The 22,139-nt window shown below is 32.4% G+C and overlaps 1 protein-coding gene across 1 annotated transcript in view; it reads left to right on the forward strand.

Moving 5' to 3' along the window:
• LOC149411756 (zwei Ig domain protein zig-8-like) overlaps nucleotides 1-20,313 on the forward strand; it is a 63,004-nt gene extending 42,691 nt beyond the window's left edge. Inside the window, exon 7 of the mRNA XM_089646729.1 lies at nucleotides 20,168-20,313. Coding sequence (XP_089502855.1) covers nucleotides 20,168-20,313 — 146 coding nt within the window. The remainder of the gene's footprint in view (nucleotides 1-20,167) is intronic.
• Nucleotides 20,314-22,139: the final 1,826 nt, after the last annotated feature.

Raw genomic sequence — 22,139 nt, forward strand, 5'->3', positions numbered from 1 at the left:
AGATCGATTCTCTAGGCTTGCTAGGGTAAAGTCGACCTTAGATCCGTCCATTACACAGGACCGCGCGTCGAATATTGTTTTTACACGACTTCATCACTTATGTAATTAAGATTCCTATTTTATTTTATAGATTTGATAGGGCAAATTCAACCGCTGAAAAATTTTTGTATATAAATATGAGTAACAGAAACGATTTCCCATTCAGAGTTCATTTTGGTCCAAAATGTCAGTTAGAACCTTGTTAAACCATAGTAACGAAATTATAGCTGACTTCGGCTGTCAGAGTAAACTCCAATGTTGATACTGTATTTAGTTAACTATCCCGCAGCCAAGCGGGGGAGTAGGTAGTACCCAAAATTACTATCCTCCTTATATTAGCTTAAATACTTGACATATCATTTTAGTATTTTACGTATTCCTGCGCAAATACATACGTAACAATTAATAATTGACTGCATAATTGGTAATTGGGTTACAAGCGTTTTGTTTGGCATCTTGGCCTGTCAAGAGTAAATGTACTAAAGCACACTCTTGAAAAATCACGGGAGAACTTTTCGAAACTTCTACAAACACCCATTCCTTTTGAATTTTGATGAAAACAAATCCAAAACTTGGCTTCAGGCAAGATACAAACCAATGTATAAAATTTAACGCTTTCTGTAAAATTCAAATCCACAAGACTCGAACTAGAACTCACACACAAACAGATTCACAGAAAAGTTTTGAATTTGTTTATAATGATGTGTTGAATACACAAACCAGCAGTCACTACGAGTATCAACTACGATAATTTAAGCAAACCAGTTAGATACCCACATTAAGTAACTAATAACCTACACAAAATCGGTTCTTAGTTTGTGTTTGTCATGTATACTTTAATGTGAAGTCGTCCCAACTGCTCTCAACCGTCTGGAACCAGTGAGACTGTGGCATCCACAATTGGGGTATTTTGTCAGGATGATGGTAACGAGGAGGGGGAGAAGATGAGAAAAGGAAGGCGGCAAGTACCTGGCTATTCAGGTCTGCTCACCAAACACGGCTAAAGCCATTTCAAGCAACGTTGAATGGTGGTCTTACACCGGGGCGATACTGAGAGTGTCTTCCACTATGGATCGTGCCGCAAATATAGATACTTAATCAACATTTTAAATGAGTATATTGTGACCTCCGGATTCGTAGCCGAGGATCGTAACCACTCAATTTGATTAATTTCGGCAAAGGTTATGATAAATTCATTTATCTCTTTTCGACACACCGACACGCGCAAAACACATTTCTATCTGTTTAGGTATTCAGTGATTCCTCCAGTAGTATTTCGTTGCCGTAAGTCCTTTGTTCCAAGAGAAAGCTTCTTGGAGACAAAAACACTTGTGTTAGGTAGTTTTTTTACTGTTCCGCCTGGCGATGATATGAAAAGTTTAGGGCTTAGGAATTCTTTGTTTCCCGGTTCCATTTCAACTTCATTTTTCTATTCCATCTCTTCATCTTCCATTAGTTACACTTTTATTCTTATTATAAGATGTATGCATTGTTTAAAAGTCAGTGGCAGTTCGTGTCTCATTGGGGGTTCAACCGGAGAATCAAAAAGTGAACTCATCTATAAATCCTGTGTTGGTATTTTCATACTTTTAACGATATATATTTATTTATTTATGTATTTTCATACTTTTAACGATATATTTATATATAAATTGCAAACAATACAAAACAAAATGAACCTTTGTCTGTCCAACTGGGAAGGATTCCCGTTTCAGGACAGTCAAATTGTGTATTTATTACATAATATTCTTACAATGGAATAGCGGTGCTGTCAAAACAAATTTTGAGAACATTGTTTTTATTTATTTATTTATTTATTTATTTAATTCAAAAAACAGTTTTTACATAAAAAGCATACTCTGCACATCTCACTAGGGCATTCCTGTATCAAGATGTGCAGCTTTACAATAATATCATTTAAAAAAATACATATATGTAAATTTAAAATAATAACAACATTAAATTAAATTTAAACAAAAAAAGAAAAGTTTATGACACGGACGTTTCGAGACCGGTAGACAAAAATAAACAAAATTTTAGTAACAAATGTATGAAAAAAATAAAAACAAAAAACAAAAAAGTCAACAAAAGAAGCATTATTAAGTAAGTTGGCAACAATAATATTCTTCTGTTAACTAAAGTACAAGGTACCTGTGCTGGCTTATCAGACACAAGCATAGGGAAACCATACTGACAATTACAACATGGATAGTATGAATAATAGATTATAAGAAAAAATAACTAAATAAAAAAAGGTAAATAATAACCGATAGGTAAGTAGATAATATTATAATAAAAAGTAAGTAAGTAAATATTTTAGCTAGACAATAATTAAAGTAAATATTAATACGATAATTAAGTAGATAATAATAATAATGAGTAACATAATAATAAATAACCAAAAGTTATTTTAGAAGTAAATAAGTGCATGCGCAGTAAGTAAATAAGGATTGTATCGAAACAGAGCTTCCACAAGGAATTATGATATAAGCGACAACATGGGTGATCCAAAATCATCATTCTCAGCTAGTACGGAGATTTTGACCATTTTCTTGAATGAATTTAACGTACCTATAGTTTTTATATTTTCTCCAAGCATATTATATAGCAACGGAGCTTTATATGAAAAACTCCTTTGTCCGAAGGATGTTCTGGTATACACCGGCTGATACATTAAAGAAGAACCCATTCTAGTGCTGCGCACTTGTTGAGATCTTTTGGCAGTAATAGTGTTGTTGAAAAATTTACAGAGAGCCTGTATTATGTACAACTGCCTTATTGTCATAATTTTGCTTTCACTATATAATAACTTTGATGGATACATAAAATTTCTCTTATACATTATTTTTAAAATTAATTTTTGCGCAACATTCAAAGGCTCTAAGGTAGTCTTGTTACAAGAACCCCAACAGACAACATTATATGAAAGCATTGATTGAACTAGAGCATAATATACAGTTTTTAATGTAACTTTGTCCAATATGTTTCTTAGATTTTTGAAAATGTAGGCTAGCCTTCTTATTTTGTTTCTTAATGTAGTAATGTGATTGTTCCATTTTAAATTTTTATCAATAATTAAACCCAGGTATTTGATGTTGTCTACTCTTTCCAAAGATTGACAGTTACACTCCTGCACACAACAATGTATTTTTAATGAACGTTCCAAAGATGGTTGATTTACAGAGGAAATGCTAAAAGTAATATATTTAGTTTTGTTCATGTTTAAGGTTAACAAGTTTTGATCAAGCCAATTTTTGACTGCCCTTAATCCTGCCTCGCACTTAGCATACGTTTCGTTCCACGTGTCAGCAGCAAACACCAAGACAGTGTCATCTGCAAATACAATTGAAGATCCAGAAAATTTCAGTTTACAGAGGTCGTTAATATATAACAAAAATAGAATTGGACCCAGAACACTACCTTGAGGAACACCATATACAATCGATTTATTTGAGCTAATGTGATCATTAATTATTACTCTCTGTGTTCTATTTTCAAGATATGATCTGAACCAATCTAAAGATTTATTAACAATACCCATTGAACTGAGTTTTTTTAAGAGTAAACCGTGGGATACGGTATCAAATGCCTTAGACAAGTCTAAAAAGACGGCCATTGCTTTATTGCCAGTATCAAGAGCTTCTACGACTGTGGTGATCATTTTTAATGCAGCATCACTTGTTCCCATGTTCTCTCGGAAGCCAAATTGATTATCTGAGAGAATTTCATATCTTTTTACATAAGACATCAACCTAATTTTAGCTAATTTCTCTATTATTTTTGATAACGTATTTAGCAAGGAGATAGGTCGATAGTTATTTACATCTTTGTTATCTTCTCCTTTAAATAAAGGAATAACTTTGGAATTTTTGCAATGATTAGGGAACAAGCCATTCTCAAAACTAACATTTACAATGTGTGTAATAGGTATTACTAGTTCAGAAGCATTTTGTTTGTAGACCATTGCACTTATATTGTCATTTCCACTCGAAAAACCTGATTTTAGCTCATTAATCACATTTAAAACTTCATTACAATTCGTTGGTTTGAATTCAAAGCAGGCATTTTGCATAGATTGTGTTGGATTATAATTTTTTACTAAAGATTCTTCACTGGTGTTATTTGCACTACACAAAAGATTAGCAAAATTTTGACCTATATCACTAAAAAAATTATTCACATGGTTAGTAATGACTGTTGGATTATCATTTATGGATACAATGTTATTATTTACTTTCAGTTTATTTATGGGCACTGATTCCTTTTGCAAATCCAATGCTTGTTTTATTATTTTCCATTCTTGCTTTATGTTTCCTTTTACCTCGTGAAGCTTCCCTTTATAATATGTCTGTTTGGTCGTTTTTATAATTTTAGAACACCAATTTCTGTATCTTTTATAATGTGCAAACAGTTCGATATTATTTGGTTCTTTACGACAACTCTTGTGTAATTTGTCACGTTTAATGAGGCAGTTAACAATTCCAGAAGTTATCCATGGTTTCAAGTGCTTTTTATTACAATGGATTCTCTTAGTATATGAGCAATTTCCAATATGTAATTTTAGACGTCTTATGAAATTATCAGCTGCAGTATTGACATCACTGGTGGATAAGACTGTATCCCATGTTTCCTCTTTCAGTGTCGAATTTAGTAGGTCATTATCCACAGTTAGTCTAAGCTTTACGTCTATTTTTTTTGATTTTGTTACTCTGGATTTAGGATATTTCAATAATGTAGCAAAATGGTCTGTAATACTGGTCCTGAATACAGCACTCTGAGGATCGTCTTTTGACTTAACCATAATGTGATCAATACAACTCTCAGTACTTGATGTTACTCTAGTCGGTGAAATAATTAATGGTTTTAGACCGTGGTAAATCAAAAGTGAAAGATATTGTTCACTTTTTATGCTGTTCATATCCAGAATATTTATATTTATATCACCACATAAAATCACTTCATGGTTATGTGTTGATACAGAACGTAGTAAGTCATTTAGGTGGTCAAGAAAGGTATCAATGTGTGCTTGAGAAGGAGATCTATAAACTGCTAAAACACATACATTATAAGGTAGTTGTAATTTAAGACAGTTGGCATGTGGAATAGTTATTTCTTCAACAGAAACTATGACATCATTCCGAGTGTAAACGACAACTCCATCATTTTGTAAATAATTTTTTTTGGTGCTATGTGATGAATATCCAGTAATACTTGGGATATAGATTGAATCTTTCAACCAAGCCTCACTAAAAACGATAATGCCAAATCTATGTTGTATTGCGTCGAGAACAGCTATAGTATCATCGAAATTTTTTTTTATGCATCTTATATTCATACAATATATAGAGAGAGCAGAATGGTTAAGAAATTCATTACATACTGATGGGTCATCTATGTTGATATTGATTTCCTTGTCGTCATTTAGTTCTTCATCCAATATAGAATCCATATTAATACTTTTTTATACATGTTGCTGTTGGTGGTGTGACTCATAAAACAAAAGCAAATAATATGCGATGTAATTAATAATAATAATAAGAATAATAATGGGTGTATATTAATTTGAGCCCGTGAAAACTTGTCGAAAATGTAGGTATATCCCGTGAAGGTACAAACGAAGGAAATTATGTTTACATAATTATCAATCTTAAAGTAAATATTTATAATAAAGTGAATAATAGCAATAAAAGTGGTTATAGAGTGGTAGTAGATCTTTTGGTGGTAATAGATTGGTAAGATAAATAAGTTAGCATCAAGAACGCAACTAAAATGACAAATACATTCAATAACATTAGAAATACACAGAATGTGACTAAAATAGTGCGCAGGTATTTGCAATGATTTTATGATATTAACAAAACAACAATTATTAAATGATATTAACAAAAAAATATAGCTCAGAGCATGGAGCGTACTTAAGTTGTAAAGATGTTGCAAAGAATATGTTGACATAAAATAAATACATACAAAAACATTTGAAATACACAGCGATGTGGCCAAAATAGTGCGTAGGTATTTGCAATGAAAATTTTTTTTTTTCAGGTATATGCACAGTTGTTATTTGTATGTTATTACCTAATGACAAATTATATGTGATAACAACAGCTAAGGGTGGTAGGTAAATATAGAATACATCACATTGCTTATTCATTATCCTATTGAAAATTATGAAATGAGTCTTAAATGAACAAGTAATGAATTTCATAATTACCGACTTATTATTCTTAATCAGAGCACGGTGAGTACTCAATCTGTAAATATGTAGGTGCGACGGGTGTGTTGCAATAGAAAAAGAAGTTACAATTACCTGCGAACCATTCCAGAATCTGACCATAAAAGGAATATAGATATACTCATTTATTTTTTTCCCAGATTTATATAGATTTACTAGAAGTATGAGGTTGCATGAGATCTTACTGTTTGTGATAAAAATAAATGAGTATATAAATATTCTATAACAATATATTACAATATGAGAACATGAAATGATATCTTCATCAGCCATAATGACAGAGTGAAATAGAAGTCAGATAGATTGACTTTTTAAACGTTGCAGGTCATTGGCATTATTTATTGTTATGATTTTTGAGCTGTCAATTTTCTTCAGTAAGATACGTCCTGAAGATGTCCATGCATATTTAAAATTGTTTTCTCTGGCGAATCGTTTAGTTTGTCCTAGGAGGAATTTTGCTTTTTGTGTTAAGTGATCCGATATATATATTCGTTGGGCATCTTGCGATACTCCTAGATCGTATGTATTTAATTTATTTGTGCTGGGAGTTGTGGCCTTTGTGTATGTTTTTATTTTGCATAAGAAATTATCTCGATCTAGTGTGTTATTAAAGGTCGCAATGATTGATCTGGGATTTTTTTCAGCAATTTTAGGCCCCATTCTATAGATTTTTTTTATTACCGAGTTCACATTTCCTGAAGAGTCCTCAAAGTTGATAATTTTTGTTATTTTATTGAGAATTTCTAAATAGTTATTAGAGATGGATTCTGGAATGCCTCTTATTTCAATATTACATATTTGAGACATATATTCTAGTCTGTCGATTTTGACGTCTTGTTGTGAGATTGTATTAATTAAAATGTTGTTTTGGTTTTTTAATTCGATTAGATCAGCATTATCTTTAACCTGTAATTTTTCCATAGAAGTCACACGCTTTTTTAGATCTTCCTGTTGATCCGCCATGAATTGGAATGACTTTAGTAGATCATTGTTTTGTTTTAATATTTCTTCATATTTGTGATCATAGATGCTTAGTTTATTGTCTACAAAAGAAATCATTGTTGTTTTAAATTTTTCAAGTTCCTTCAAGAATATTTCCAATGTTAACGGCTGATTAGAGCCATCTGTGAATGATGAAGCTAGATTTTCACTGGTTATTGTAGGTGTGGTTGTAAGCTTCGCTGTTTGTGCAATTCGTTTTTGATTTTTGGCAACAGGTGTCAGGTCTTGATTGAGTTCATTCATGTTATTATCGATAAGTTTCTGTTTAGTTGATTTCGGAATTTTAATGCACTTCTTACATTTCCATTGTTGCGATTGAGATTGATTTTTTGCACCTCGGCGAGAAGTTTCCACTATATCCGCACACAAAATGTGATATCCATCTTCACATACAGAACATGCTATAAAGTCGGCCGGAACTTCAATGTTTTTTTCGCATTCAGTACATTGAGTATTCATTCTAAATTCGCTGAGCGTGAAATTCACACTAAAAGAGCACTATTGAATAATTGTTTCCTTTAAGGATGGATAACTTTGCTACACTTGAGATCTTCACTCTTTGATATTCAAGAACTATGGCACCGATTTTTGAGTTTATGACACAAGCTCTCGAGGGAAAACAAAAAACTCTTTTTGGTGCAAAAAAACACACTTTTTGTGAAAAGAAATACACTGGACAGTGCGCAATCTTCGATTTAGATGAATTGACCACTTTTTAGCTATTTTCTATTGTTGATTTTGTTAATTTTTTGATAATTTGAAGGAGATACAGAAAAACGTCAATACTAGACTTGACAGTGTTGCCATTGTTGATTGCATTAGAAGTGACAGGATGGTTTCTTTATCTTTGAAAGAATCGCAAAGATGTAATTTATTACCAGGGTCGATTTGGATAACATTAGTAATTGCATTCAGAACAGATGAATTATTTTTTTCCGTACATCACAAGTCTGAGATTCTTTCCAGCGCATTTTGGAGAACATTTACAATTGTATAGTTAGAACTTCCACATTTATAAATCAGTATAAGACATATGAATCCTGTAGTACTATATTTTTAGAATTTCTTAGGTGATAGAAATTACACATTACTAGACTAGAATATATGCCGTATGACATATGAATGGAAAGGAAGGAATTTCATCATATAACTTCTTAAGATCCCGTAGTAAGAGTCCGAAGATGGTTTGAAATGGAAATATTATGTAAATACGAATGTTAGAGGGAATATTAAAAACGATAATAATCAAGCGGAAATGGTGAAAATATTTTATAAAAAAACACGACTCTCACTTTGAAATAGAGCAAAAATATCTCTAACAATGCTTTAGTTTTTCATTTAATTAACGTTTCGGCATAACAAATTATATATACACGGTTTTCCAATAAGAGGTGTTATTTTGATATTCAATCGTAAAAGATCAATGGTTTCGTTGCTTGTGTGGCACGTAGCGCCGTTTTGTTGAAAGAAAACGTTGTCCAGATCAATACCATCCAATTCCGGCCATAAAAAATCATTAATCATCTCTCGATAGCGCAATCCATTCACCGTAACTGTTTCTCCAGCCTCTTTTTCCAAAAAAGTAAGGTCCAATGACTCCGCCGGACCATAAACCGCACCAAACAGTCACATGTTGAGAATAGAGAGGCTTTTCAACAATAACTCTTGGGTTTTCCACCGAGGTGGAAATGGGCCTCATCACTCAAGATGATTTGCATTTGATTCACTCAAGTGAATTTTAATAATTTCAATGCATTGTTGAAGCGTGTATTGTTTCATTTTCACTAATGGCGTAGTTTCCACAAAAAATGACAGCTTCAAAAGTAACATCTATCGAAATAGCAAGCTATTCAAAATAACACCTCTTATTGGAAAACCCTGTATTATCTTCAACAATAAACTTTTTCTTTTGGAACTTAAAACTTAAAGAGTTAACGATAAACTTGTTATAAATAGGTAGAAATTGGGTATGCGGGGGTTTAACGAACAATTACTTATCTTGTACCTTGTATATTTAATAAGATATTAATGGGTGTAAAAAGCAAATCAACCTGCAAAACTAAACTAAAAAAAGCTAAAAGAAATTTTAATGGATCAAGATTTTCCATATTGATATTATTTATAAATACAATAGTCTCCATTGATTGTATACAAGTAATATTGTAAAAAAACCTATGGGAGTCTTGGGCATGTTGTGTATCTTTGAGTGTGAGTATGCCTATGAGTATTTTGCCTCTGTTATATCTATCTGTCTATGTATTTTATCTCTTTGAAATGTAATCACTTGATATGTTATTCTTCTGTATCAATTTTGTGTGATAAATATTAAAATCTTGTACGCAAAGTTAGGTACATACTAGAATCAGTTAAAAATAGATATTAAAATGAAACTACTCTCGAAATACCTAGTATTATAGTACCTTAATCTTCTCTGCTTTTAGTAAACTACTAAATTTTCTCTCAAATGGAAGTTTCATGCATTTTAAAGTCACCTCTCAAAAGTTTTCAATTTACGACAGAGTACATATTGCAGTTTTCCCAGAGTTACGGGCCAGACGGTCTGAGTGCTGTGACGTTGATTTAACCCTGCTAAAGATTACAAAACTGAATCTACATCTCCCATAAGCTGACTTCGGCCGACTCTATTTATTTTGATACGAAGATTATTTAATGAAAATGTGAATGGTTCTAAATGTCAGTGAGTTTTTATTTTTATTTTGAATCGATTTGTTCGAAAACATGTGGTCTACTTGTGCTGCAATTGCGATAAAATCCATCAAATAGATCAATTTATATTGTGATATTGTTTACCAATTTACTCCGAGTTTTCCGCAAATTTCAGGATTAGAAAAAACGTTAAAAATCGTACGTTTAATTTCACATGTAATTATGACCAGAATGTGAGTAATATATTATAATAAACATACAACAGACGAAAAAAAAGGTCTTCGAAATTAATGGTTTTTTTTACAATGTTATATGTAGGAAACCTATTTCTATGAGTTTGAAAGTTATAATTATAGCAACCCACGTACCATTTAGGTACCCAATTCCTAGAAACATTAATGTAACAGTATTTTTTTATCAATCTTTATTTTATTTTTCTTATTTTGTAAAATTATTAACCTCAACACAGGCTTGTACTAGTGAGGTTAAAAATTCTAATGTAAAAAAGATGCAATGTAAAGAAACAATATACAACAACTTACCAGCTATCATCAAGCACTTTATTAGAAGCTAAAACGCCGTTGTCATCATCATTGGCGTAGCTGGTAGGATTGTGTAAAAAACGTATGTACATCCAAGAGAATGAAAGGGACATCTTGATAGGTTGTATGCAATATATAGCCTTAGAGAGGTTCTATCGTCCTTCTTTTATTGCGTGTACATAAGAATTATGAAATATATAATAACTTAAATGCTGGTATTTTTAAAATACATTTTCAATGCCGAGTCCAATTTGAGTTCGATGACGTCACATAATCGTCAATATCGTGCACCAGGACGTCCAGGCGATATTGGATGACGTCGAGGAAAAACTAAACCCTTCCACACACTTTTCCACAAATTATCATCTAGTCAATCTACACTATGCAAGTGCATTATAAAAGAATAGTAAATACAAAACAATACAAGAACAACACGTCAACTCATCAGTTATTTTGGATTTTGTATATATAAATTCTTTGACAGATCTAATACGCCTAAATTTTGAATGGGAGAGCTAAGTATAATGCCAGTAGCTGAAGTTTTTTTTTTTTAATTTTGTCATGTAAAACTATATCGGGTTTATAATGACTAATCGTTCGGTCTGTTAGTATAGTTTTATCATAATATATTTTATAAAATTCTTTTTCTGCAAATGAATTTGGTTCGTATTCATAATATGGTACTATATTACGGCAGTCAATCAAGTTATGTTTAATTACCGAACTTTGGTGAATTATTTTTAAAACTTGATTGTGCCTAAATGTATAATACAGAACATCCTGATATAATATGTTCTATAGTGTCCGGAAAAGACAAACATTTTCTATTCTGCGTGAATAATTTTATTTGACCAGGAATATAATAATTGCTGGTTGGGATTTTTAAAAATTTTACCATTCTCGTCGTATAAATTTAAAGTTGTAATGTTTATATCTGCCTTGCAAATTATTTTGTGCATTTCTGAGCTATTAGCTTTCCCATGGAAAAAGTTCTTAGCATTTCTACCTGATAGTGTTTCAATGAACTATAAATTCGCATGGACGAAAAATGGTCAGGTGTATGTTCGTAAGTCTGAGGACTCTAAAATCCTTAGAATCTCGTATGAATCGGACATTAAAAAAATGTGACTGGAAGTCAACAAAAAAAAATCAATTAACTAATCTGCTTATCTGTAATAATTCAATAATTTTTATTTATTTTCTTTTCTCAGTCAACTTTGCTCACATCACAAATCTATCTATAATTATTAATAATCTCACTAAACTTATCAACTTGCTTCAAATATTTATCGTGACTTGCTCCATAATTCCCCTTTATCTGATCATTTTAAATCTTTCAAATATTATTTTCTATATATATTCTATGTTCTATTCTACAAATATTCCAATTTATCCATTTATTTCCACTATGTTAATTTATCGAATTATTATACCAAACTTAATTTACTTAAATATTTTTAATTTCTTATTTACTTTATGTCGTATGATACATGTGATACATTCAATTGTTTAAAATTATAAAATAATTTCAACTAAATTAACTCCTTATATTTCCATGATAATACTAATCCTATCATATCATCAAATAAAATTATCTTACTTAAATCAATTTCCTCACTTAACTTCTCTTAATAATGCTATTCAAAAATTGGATACAACTATTCTAATTAATTTCATAATTTCAAACCACTTGATTCCGTCTATCCTAGTGATTGTTTTTATTCTTGCACTTTTTTCACTTTTCTTAATAATTTTAATTTTGCTAATTCTCTTAAATGTGGTATATTTATTAATTTTCTTACATCCCTTGGTAATTATTATACTATTAATTTTAAAAACTCTACTTCTCCAAATGACTAAAGTCTTCTATAATTCTCTTAACTGTCGCATGATCTATAATTATAACAATTGTTTCAACCATTTCCTATGCATTATTATTTTAAAACATGATATCTGTTTTAACTATTTTGATTATTGTGTCTCTTATTTTTCTTATTTTTCGATGAATTTAAATTGTTCCATTTTTATTTTTATACACATCTGTTTAATTATTTTGTTTATCTCAATGTCTCTTATTTTTCGATGAATTTAAATTATACCAATTTTATTTTTATATAAACCTGTTTTAATTTTTTCAATTATCTCAATGTCTCTTATTTTTCGTCGAATTTAAATTGTTCCATTTTTATTTTTATGAATATCTGTTTTAATTTTTTCGATTATCTCAATGTCTCTTATTTGGCGATGAACTTAAATTTTTTTTAAATTATTTACTAACCAATAAATTAACATACATTTTTTTGGTATAATCCACCTCACTAGGCTGAGCCTGTTCTGAGGTGGCGGGAGTTTGATTTAGTTTTAGATAATGCGAATTTACATAGAATCAAAGATATAAATAAAAAGATATATATAAAATATAAATTAAAAAAGATATATAATAATTAGAAAGATAAGAATTTTAAAAAGAAAAGCACAAGAAATAATGAAAATACAAATAAATGAGTGAGAACAGAAGAGAAAAATTCAGGCGTGGAGTGTGCTATAATTTATGGTATTGTAGATGTTATATTATTTTATTAATTATTATTTTATTAATTAATTATTCCATCTTAATTTGTATATACATCTCTTTTAACTATTTTGATTATCTCAATGTCTCATATTTTTTGATGAATTTAAATTGTGGCATTTTTATTTTTACAAATATCTGTTTTAACAATTCAGATTATCTATATGTCTCTTATTTTTCTATGAATTTAAATTGTTCCATTTTTATTTTTATAAATATCTGTTTTAACTATTTTTATTATCTCAATGCCTCATATTTTTCGATGAATTTAAATTGTTCCATTTTTATTTATATATACATCTGTTTTAACTATTTTGATTATCTCAATGCCTCATATTTTTTGATGAATTTAAATTGTGCCATTTTTATTTTTATAAATACCTGTTTTAACTCTTTTGATTATCTCAATGATTTTTACTTTTCGATGAACTTAAATTGTTCCATTTTTATTTTTATATATATATCTGTTTTAACACTCTTCCTATTGTTCTAATTCCGTTAATTCATATAATTCTACTAAGCACTAGAGTAACTAAACATCTGCAAAAACACATCTTAATTATCAATTGCTATGGTTTTCCATTATCTTTATACATCCACTTAACTCACAATGTTACTGATGAATTCGAGCCCCCACCATACACAGACGCTTATAATGGACCCAAATAACCCTATCGATAACTTACTAAACATCACGGTTCAAACGACAAATGATATAAATGAATATAAAAAAATTATCTCCACCTAAAGCACTAAAATATTTTCCATGAATATCCGCAGCCTCAATAAAAACTTTGACAATTTACTTGTACTCCTAACTGAATTAGGGAATGAATTTGATATAATTGAGCTGTCAGAGTGCTGGATAAATGCAAATTATATCCCGAAAATAATCAACAACTACTCCGTGTTCAATACAACTCGGCACATGTCCCAATCCGATGGGGTCATACTTTATATCAAATCTTACTTAAACCAGTGTCTGAAATTTCAGTTGACCATGCAAATTGCCTCAAAGTTACTATTGACAACTTAAATGTCTTCGCCATATATCGCTCCCCTAAGCTCAATAATTTCTCCCTTTTTCTCTACTCACTCGAAAAAAAAATCGAAGACTGAACTAAAGATCTCATCATAATCGGTGATATCAACATAGACATCCTAAACGAAGCCAGCCCTCATGCAACAAAATACCTAAACCTAATGGGCCTGCATGGCCTTATACCATACATCAACATACCTACCCGAGTCACACTCACTACTAAGACATGCATAGATCACATCATGGTCAGAACAGAGCGATCAAATCAATTGTATTCGAATCTACTGTAACAGACCACTACTCAACCATCCTAGAATAACAAAATTCAAAATCTCCTCCCCCTAAGCCCAGTAATCCTAATCATTAAATTGTAAATATGGATCATCTGATAAAGGCAGTAGAACTAGAAAAATGGAAGTCTACCCTGCTTTCTGAAAATTTCAACACAGCTCTTGAAACGTTTTCTGCATCACTAACTGCCCACATTAATTACGCGTCTTTCCCCACCAAAACAGCCTCCAACAAAAATAAGAAGTTGAAACCTTGGATTACGAACGGCCTTATCTTCTGCATACGTAAAAGATACAGATTCCACAAACAAGCACTAAATAACCCTGACCCCCAATTCTAACGATTCTATAAAAAGTATCGTAACATTTGCAATAACCTGATAATAATAAACAAACAAAAATATTATAAGAAAAAAATTGAAGAATCAAGATATGACAGCAAAGTAATTTGGAACGTAGTCAACGAGATATCAGGAAATAAAAAAAACCTTGTAATGATCTGCCCTTTCTACTTCAAACTTTTCCTTCTCTTCTTTCTACGATAATTTTCCTTAAGTCCCGTAGGTAACTTTTCCATAAGGCTTTGGTTATATATATATATCCGGGGAGGGAAGGTCCTCCCTGCCGTCTTTTCTTTATTACACACCCCTTCAAGAGTGTACATCCTAGTTTGTCTACGTGACGTACGACCTTGAACGTACTCATTTCACGTGACGGTTCAGTATAAAAAGGCTTCACCGAACGTTGTGTTGGTTTTTTGTTTCTCGGTTTAGAAACCTAGTTATTTATGTATGTGTGGTATCCCTTGGTTCTTTTGAGATAGAGTGAGTTGAATCCATTACCGCTGTGTTTTAAAACCATTTTATAAACCTTATCTTCTAAGTCGCCTGCTCCCCCCCCACTAGCTACTCGATTCTACCTATCGTAGGGTAATGTGAATATTGTGTTAGATTTTATATATGTGATATACATACGATAAGTTTATGGTGTTAGTTGTCGGCGCCATCCATGTATATATTTTGGGAGGGGAAGGAGAGGAAAGGAAATGAATTTTTTTCAAGCTAAGATTGACTCCTCCTCTTACCAAACAAAACTGATGGATGATAATTTGAGCAAGGCGATCGATATCTGCGTGTCTGGATATCACAACCGGCCGGGTCTCCCCTTGTTCCAAATCGGCAACCTTCACGCCAGAATAAAGAAAACCAGGTCTCATCACCAATTTCAGAATTGCCCCAATCTCAAACACCTCCAGGAAAATCTACTTTACTGAGTGTAGAAGGGGAAAACCATGACATCCCTTGTCACGAATCTAGTCGCGAAAATGTGACACGCAAGGTCCTAAGTTACGTGCCACCTCCAGAAAACGTTGTAACTCCCACGCCGTCGGGGATTTACATCCCTTTCTAGGTCAATACATAGGTAACACACGACGATCTTGTCGACATTTTGCCTGCTTATTAACGATAGGTTGTGTGCCTACCCATTCAGCCAATTATCATGTGAGATATATGTAAGGTCTACTCGAAATGCCAAATTTGGGATGAGGACTGTCTGTATTTTAATATTTGGTTCCAGTATTTATTTTATGAGGTTACTAGCATCCTCGTGTATTAGGTATGGGTAACTTCTACTGAATACCTATCCTCTCAGGTAAGGTATAAACGGATAATTGGTTTGATTTTTTGCATTTAATTTAAAGAGGCTGCCTACCTCTCGAAAGATACCTGTTGAGAAAAGTTGTTCGGTTGGTAGTTTTATTTCGGAGATTACCATCCCCCTCTTTCGACTTTAGATTTGTTTTTGTGCATCCCAATTCGTAACTTAGAAAGTCAAATAATAGATGAAAAGTATTAAATTAGAAAGTCAAATAACAGAAGAAAAGTTTTCATTTCGTTCCGTCTGGTTGCATCCGATCGCTTTCAATTTGGGACGGCATACGCTAGCAAAACTTCCCCTTTGACTGACTGTACTCCGCGCCTCTCGGCCTATATATGAAAAGGTCGTTGACTCGTCTCTCGCTCACAGCTGATTGACGGTTCGCCTAGCACATCCCTGTTAATGATAACATTATTTGGGCGGCAGGTGTCGTAAACTTAGTTCCTGTACCTCGGTTGTATCCGTCTTTTAAAAAGGTCCTCTGAAATTTAATAAATAATATAAAAAAACTCACCCAGTTAGGCACCTCTCATTCTCAGCGTGAAGCTTACCTGGTTACACTATATAGCTAAATCACTTTAATTTTCGACCTCCTCCCTACGCTTATAAAAGGGTAATTAAATATTCCTGTAAATAAAATTGTACCTCCCTAATCTGTTAGGATTCGAACCCACAGTTAATAATCTATTTGATTCTCTGGTTTTCGGTCTCCGTGGATAGAATGCCATCTCGCCAAATCAATAACTTAGCCCGATTAAACACTTCCTGCCTTTAAGTACATTCACTCTATTTTAAAAACGCAATCATTATTTTTATTATTTTCATGTTTTTAAGACAAGCAATCTAGTTCGAACTGTATACGAAATCACGTTTAAATCAACACAACTTTATAACACAATCGCGATTGCACAACACCTGGCGCCCCTGAGGTGGGTTTTTACAAAACGGCGCTCTACAAATTATCCAATTATTATTATTGTCATTATTATTAATTGTTTTCCCACTGAGTCGAACCACTTTCACTTCACACAAACACCGGATCAATAATCTTTCACTTTAATTCAATATTCCGCAATATTCTCTAATACCATTTGAATTCAATAATTAACTGTAATTTCAAACAACACTTCTGATTTGTATCCCTTTCTCGGGGCTGTCAATGCACCCAAGTTCAAAACTCGACTGTCCCTCCGGTCTCTCCTTTCCCGTGGGAATCTGTTTACTCCAGGCCTGTCTGTCCATAAATCTTCCGTCGTTGTCTAAACAAAAAAATTTTTTTGAGCACGTTCGTTTATTATTTATCGTTTGTTTTTGTGGATATTCAAAACATCACAACCTCACTCAACATTCAATCACTAGTTATAAATGGGAAAAATATCCAAGTTCACGAAGACCCAGAAACCTTAGCTGATCACGCCAACCATTACTTTAGTAATATCGGCACAAACTTAGCCAACAAAATTCTGAAAGCCACAAATAAAACCCAAAATCTTCTAGCTTCAAGGGTAAGACAACAGAACTTTCTACATCCCACACTTATCCTAGCCCCCACATCCACCAAAGAAATTGTTGACACTATACTCTCTATAAAAACAAATAGTGCTGCAGGTAATAACAAAATTTCACCTTACATGCTAAAACACGTAGCTCACTTCATTACCACACCGTTATAACACATTGCTAATCTAAGTTTCAAAAGTGGCACCTTCCCCAACCAACTAAAACATGCTACGGTTATCCCAATGTATAAGAGTGGCGACAAAACAAATATCGAAAACTACAGACCCATTTCTTTGCCTTTTTGAAGTGTCCTATCAAAAATCATCGAAAAAATTGTCAAAAGTAGACTTATCTCCCATTTGGAAACCCAGAAGATTCTCTCGCCCAATCATTTGGCTTCCAAAAAATAATTAGTAGAGAATCTGCAATCTTAGATTTGACTGAGAACATCTCTAATAGCCTGGATGAAGGCGATTCCTGTCTAGCCATATTACAGATTTAGCCAAAGCATTCGACACGGTTTCCCACCCCATACTCCTAGAAAGGCTATCTCAAATAGGCATCCGGGACTTAACTCTTAACTGGTTCTCCTCATACCTAACTGGTAGATCACAAACTGTAAAAATTAACAACACAGCTGAAAGTAACCCTCTACCAATTCAATTCAGAGTCCCACAAGGAAGTGTCCTAGGCCCTATTTTGTTCCTCATTTACATCAACAAACTCTGTAATCTACCCATAACCGGAAAACTAATATCCTTTGCAGATGACACTGTGCTCATAGCTCGTCATAAAAACTAGAAAGGAGCATTTGACATAGCTCAACACGACATAGGCCTTGTAAAGAATTGGTTAGATGATAATCTCCTGACCCTCAACGCTGGTAAAACAAAATTCCTAACCTTCAGTCTATCTGTTGCAACCCAACCACTAACAATCAGAAAATAACAATTCACTCTTGTCCAAGACCTTATTCTTCCTGTACTTGCCCAAATTTAGAAAAAGTATCCCATATAAAATACCTAGGGGTCCTAATTGATCATCATCTTCATTGGGATCAGCACTTAGCCAGCCTAACTCCACGAATTCGCAAGCTCTGTTTTTCGAACATTGAGAAATATCCTTACTCCTACAATAATGAAAACAGTCTACTATGCTCTCTGCCAATCCCAATTAGCATATGGCATCATAATTTGGGGCGGTTGTGCACATTATCTTATTGATTCATTACAAAAAGCCCAAAAAACGATAATACGTGCTATAAACAAGCGACCGATAAGATACTCCTCCACTCGACTCTTCACTGAATACAATATCTTAAACATACGGCAACTCCACATAAAATTTACTCTAATGCATTTTTTGTACAAATATAAGATAAAAACCCTCGTACACCACAATTACACCACCAGAACAATAACAAACCGACACTACAACGTACCTACGCTACATACCACGTCAGCTCGAAGACATTTCATGTACCTAGCTCCCAAAATATTTAACCTTCTCCCTGAAAACTTAAAAACCGAAACCCAACTCCATAAATTTAAAAAATTAATATCAAAATGGATAAGTTCACTTGGAGACCACAATATATAAAAATTGGTACATAAATTAAATTATATTATAATTTAATCAACTAATTATCAATTATTATTAATATTTAATACTATTTTTATTACTATAAATACATTTAGAAACCATGATTTTAATATTTGTAATGCAATTAAATTTGTATAATTTAATAACTTTTAATTTAATTTAATTTGTGTAGTTTTATTACTCGCTTATTATTTAATTTAATTGTATAATCTAATTAACTTATATTTTAATCTAAATTGCATAACTTTATAACTTATAATTAACTTATTTTATAAATCCAACCTGTAAATATCACCCGCCATAACACATGGATATCCCTAGCATGGGGGATGAATTATCACAAATATGTATAAATGTTCAACAAGTTCTTATAATAAAATAAATAAATAAAATGATGTTATTTTGACTTTAACTCTACCTCCTAAATTTCTAGGTAAATTAATTCGTTCTTTAGCTGAATTAGATGACGGCAATTAAACTTTGTTAGCTTAGTTCTAATTAATCGTTCTAAGTTATCTAAATCTGTATTGGACCATTTAACTATGCCAAATGAGTACGTTAATAGCGGTATTGCCCAAGTATTTATTGCTTTTACTAAATTTTTAGCAGATAGATTGCATTTTTAAAATTTTCTGATCCTAGTTTGAAATTTAATCCTATTATCATTTTTAATACTAGTATGGTCTAATTTATTTGATTGTGGGTATCCTAAATATTTTTAAACCTCATCCCTTTTTATACTAGTAATTTGGAAATTTCCAAATATACTCTCGTCCCATTTACAATTTTTCTTTTCTTTATATGGATCATTCTACATGAAAATTGATTTATATTGATCGTTCTACATTTAATATTAAATTTATAACGATCAATATAGATATATTATTATTCGTATTCTTATTATTGTAATTGTCTTTTTTCTTTTTATTCTTGTATTCTAATTATGTGTCCGTCTCTGTGCAGAAGGTAAGTGTGTAACATGTATAAAAGACCATGTAACAGTATATTATTTTCTTGCAGGAGAGTATGCCGACGCCATGCAGTACGGCGCTGCAAGACGAGGAAACACTCCCAACTACCTCCAGATATCGATCATGCTCCTGTTCACCATCTTCCTGTTCCCGAGGATAACCCAGGATATCCGGACCATCCAAGCGAACAGATGATGGCCCTAAACCTCTGAACTATATTGCAGGATTAAATTAGATACGTAGTTATAAGTATAGTACTAACATTAGATTTTATGTTAAATTAATATAATAATTCATTAGAATTGTGTTATTCGACTTTTGCTGTACTGGTGGTGCCCCTGTCATATTATTCATTTGACATTTTCACCAATTTGGCAATCAGCGCCATTTAGAATTGTTCAACATTTGTCTCTAATGGTCCCACGTAACAATAGACATAATAATCTCATGCATCAAATGAGATCATTGATCATCCCCTTGAGATATAATTTAAAATAGATTAGCTGTTTTTGAACGTATTCCAAAATGAAATACAATTTTTTAAAGCAGATGAAATACTAATTATTATTTTTGTGGTAAACTAATGTTTTTAAGACAAGATTTTTTATGCATAGCACAAAGGGTAACAATTATTTTACAGGCAATAATTATTCGCCTGAAACACTCATCCACATTGAAAAATCTCCTGATAAAAGATACATGACGCCAACGGGACTCGAACCCGTGTCCCTTCAAATGTAACAAGCAGTAATTGTTGAATGAAACACTAGTATATATTGAATCATTTCGCGGGTAAGAGATAAGCCGCCATAGCTCAGTGGTCAGAGCTGTCGACCGGAAATCGAAGGGACACGGGTTCGAGTCCCGTTGGCGTCATGTATCTTTTATCAGGAGATTTTTCAATGTGGATGAGTGTTTCAGATGAAATACTCTTTCAGAAATATGTCTAACTGATATACATATACTTAGTTAAAAACTTAAAAATTTTGAACCGAAACATGCAGGCAAAGTTTTAGTGTTTTTTTTTCTTGCAAACTGTATACTACTTTACATGAAACTAATTAATAAATTTATTTAAACAAACATAAATTATAAAGGATATTATCAATTTACTTTCGTTTTGTATTTCGAAAATAATTATTTAAAAAATTTCCATATCTTGACCGGGTTAACTGTTTAGCAGTTTTCTGTGTCATAGAATCATTTAAAATTATACGGGAGCGCTTGTGGTAAACTTTTAAAGGCAAATAGAAAACTTGGTGTTATATCTTTCTAAATTTGTTTATATAATAATAATATATTGAGGTAAATAGATAGAGCTTACATTGGCGTTCAAATTATGGGCCGCAAACATCGGTTAATTGTCCGATGTGAGATACCACGGGCTTTAGTCGGTTAAAAGCGCTCGCCGGGCGCAACAGTTCTCAGATATTGTGCAAGGCGTATTAGAAAAGATAGGGAAAACAACCTTTAATCAATTAATAGGTTTTACCATAATCAGTGGTCGTTTAAATTGGCTTTTTTATGTTAAAAAAACTCAAAAACACTAAATGAAGTCGTCCACCGGTCATCGACAACTCCGTTCGCTGAGATCGTTCACGATTGGAAGGATTCGGGTAACATCGACAGCCGCCACACCCCAACTTCCTACTTCCCGCACGCGAACAATATTTGACACTGATTTTTCAAGTAATGCAGTCTCTTTTTATAAAACTCAATGCTTTTTATAAGGACGTGCCAGTTGACAGTTAAAGCACTACTTGGCCCGGGTGGCTCGCCGGTTCTCGCTCCGTCAGTATTTTGTAAGATAATCTTCTTGGTCATTGTGCTTGACGGCTGATCAAACTACCTACCTTGATCTTTTTTATGGTGTCCTGCGTTATCTTCATTTTGCTTAAGCAAAGAAAGCAGGGCTGAATGTCTAAGTTAATTGGCTTTATAATCTATTAACTTAATGTGTACGAAAGGTGGTTGACCACCAGTAACTAGTAACTGAAGTTTTTTGTGGACGGAAAAATGTT

The sequence above is a fragment of the Hesperophylax consimilis genome, chromosome 25 (genome assembly GCF_061612785.1).
Source record: "Hesperophylax consimilis isolate HC1 chromosome 25, BYU_Hcon_1.0, whole genome shotgun sequence".
Lineage (NCBI taxonomy): Eukaryota > Metazoa > Arthropoda > Insecta > Trichoptera > Limnephilidae > Hesperophylax > Hesperophylax consimilis.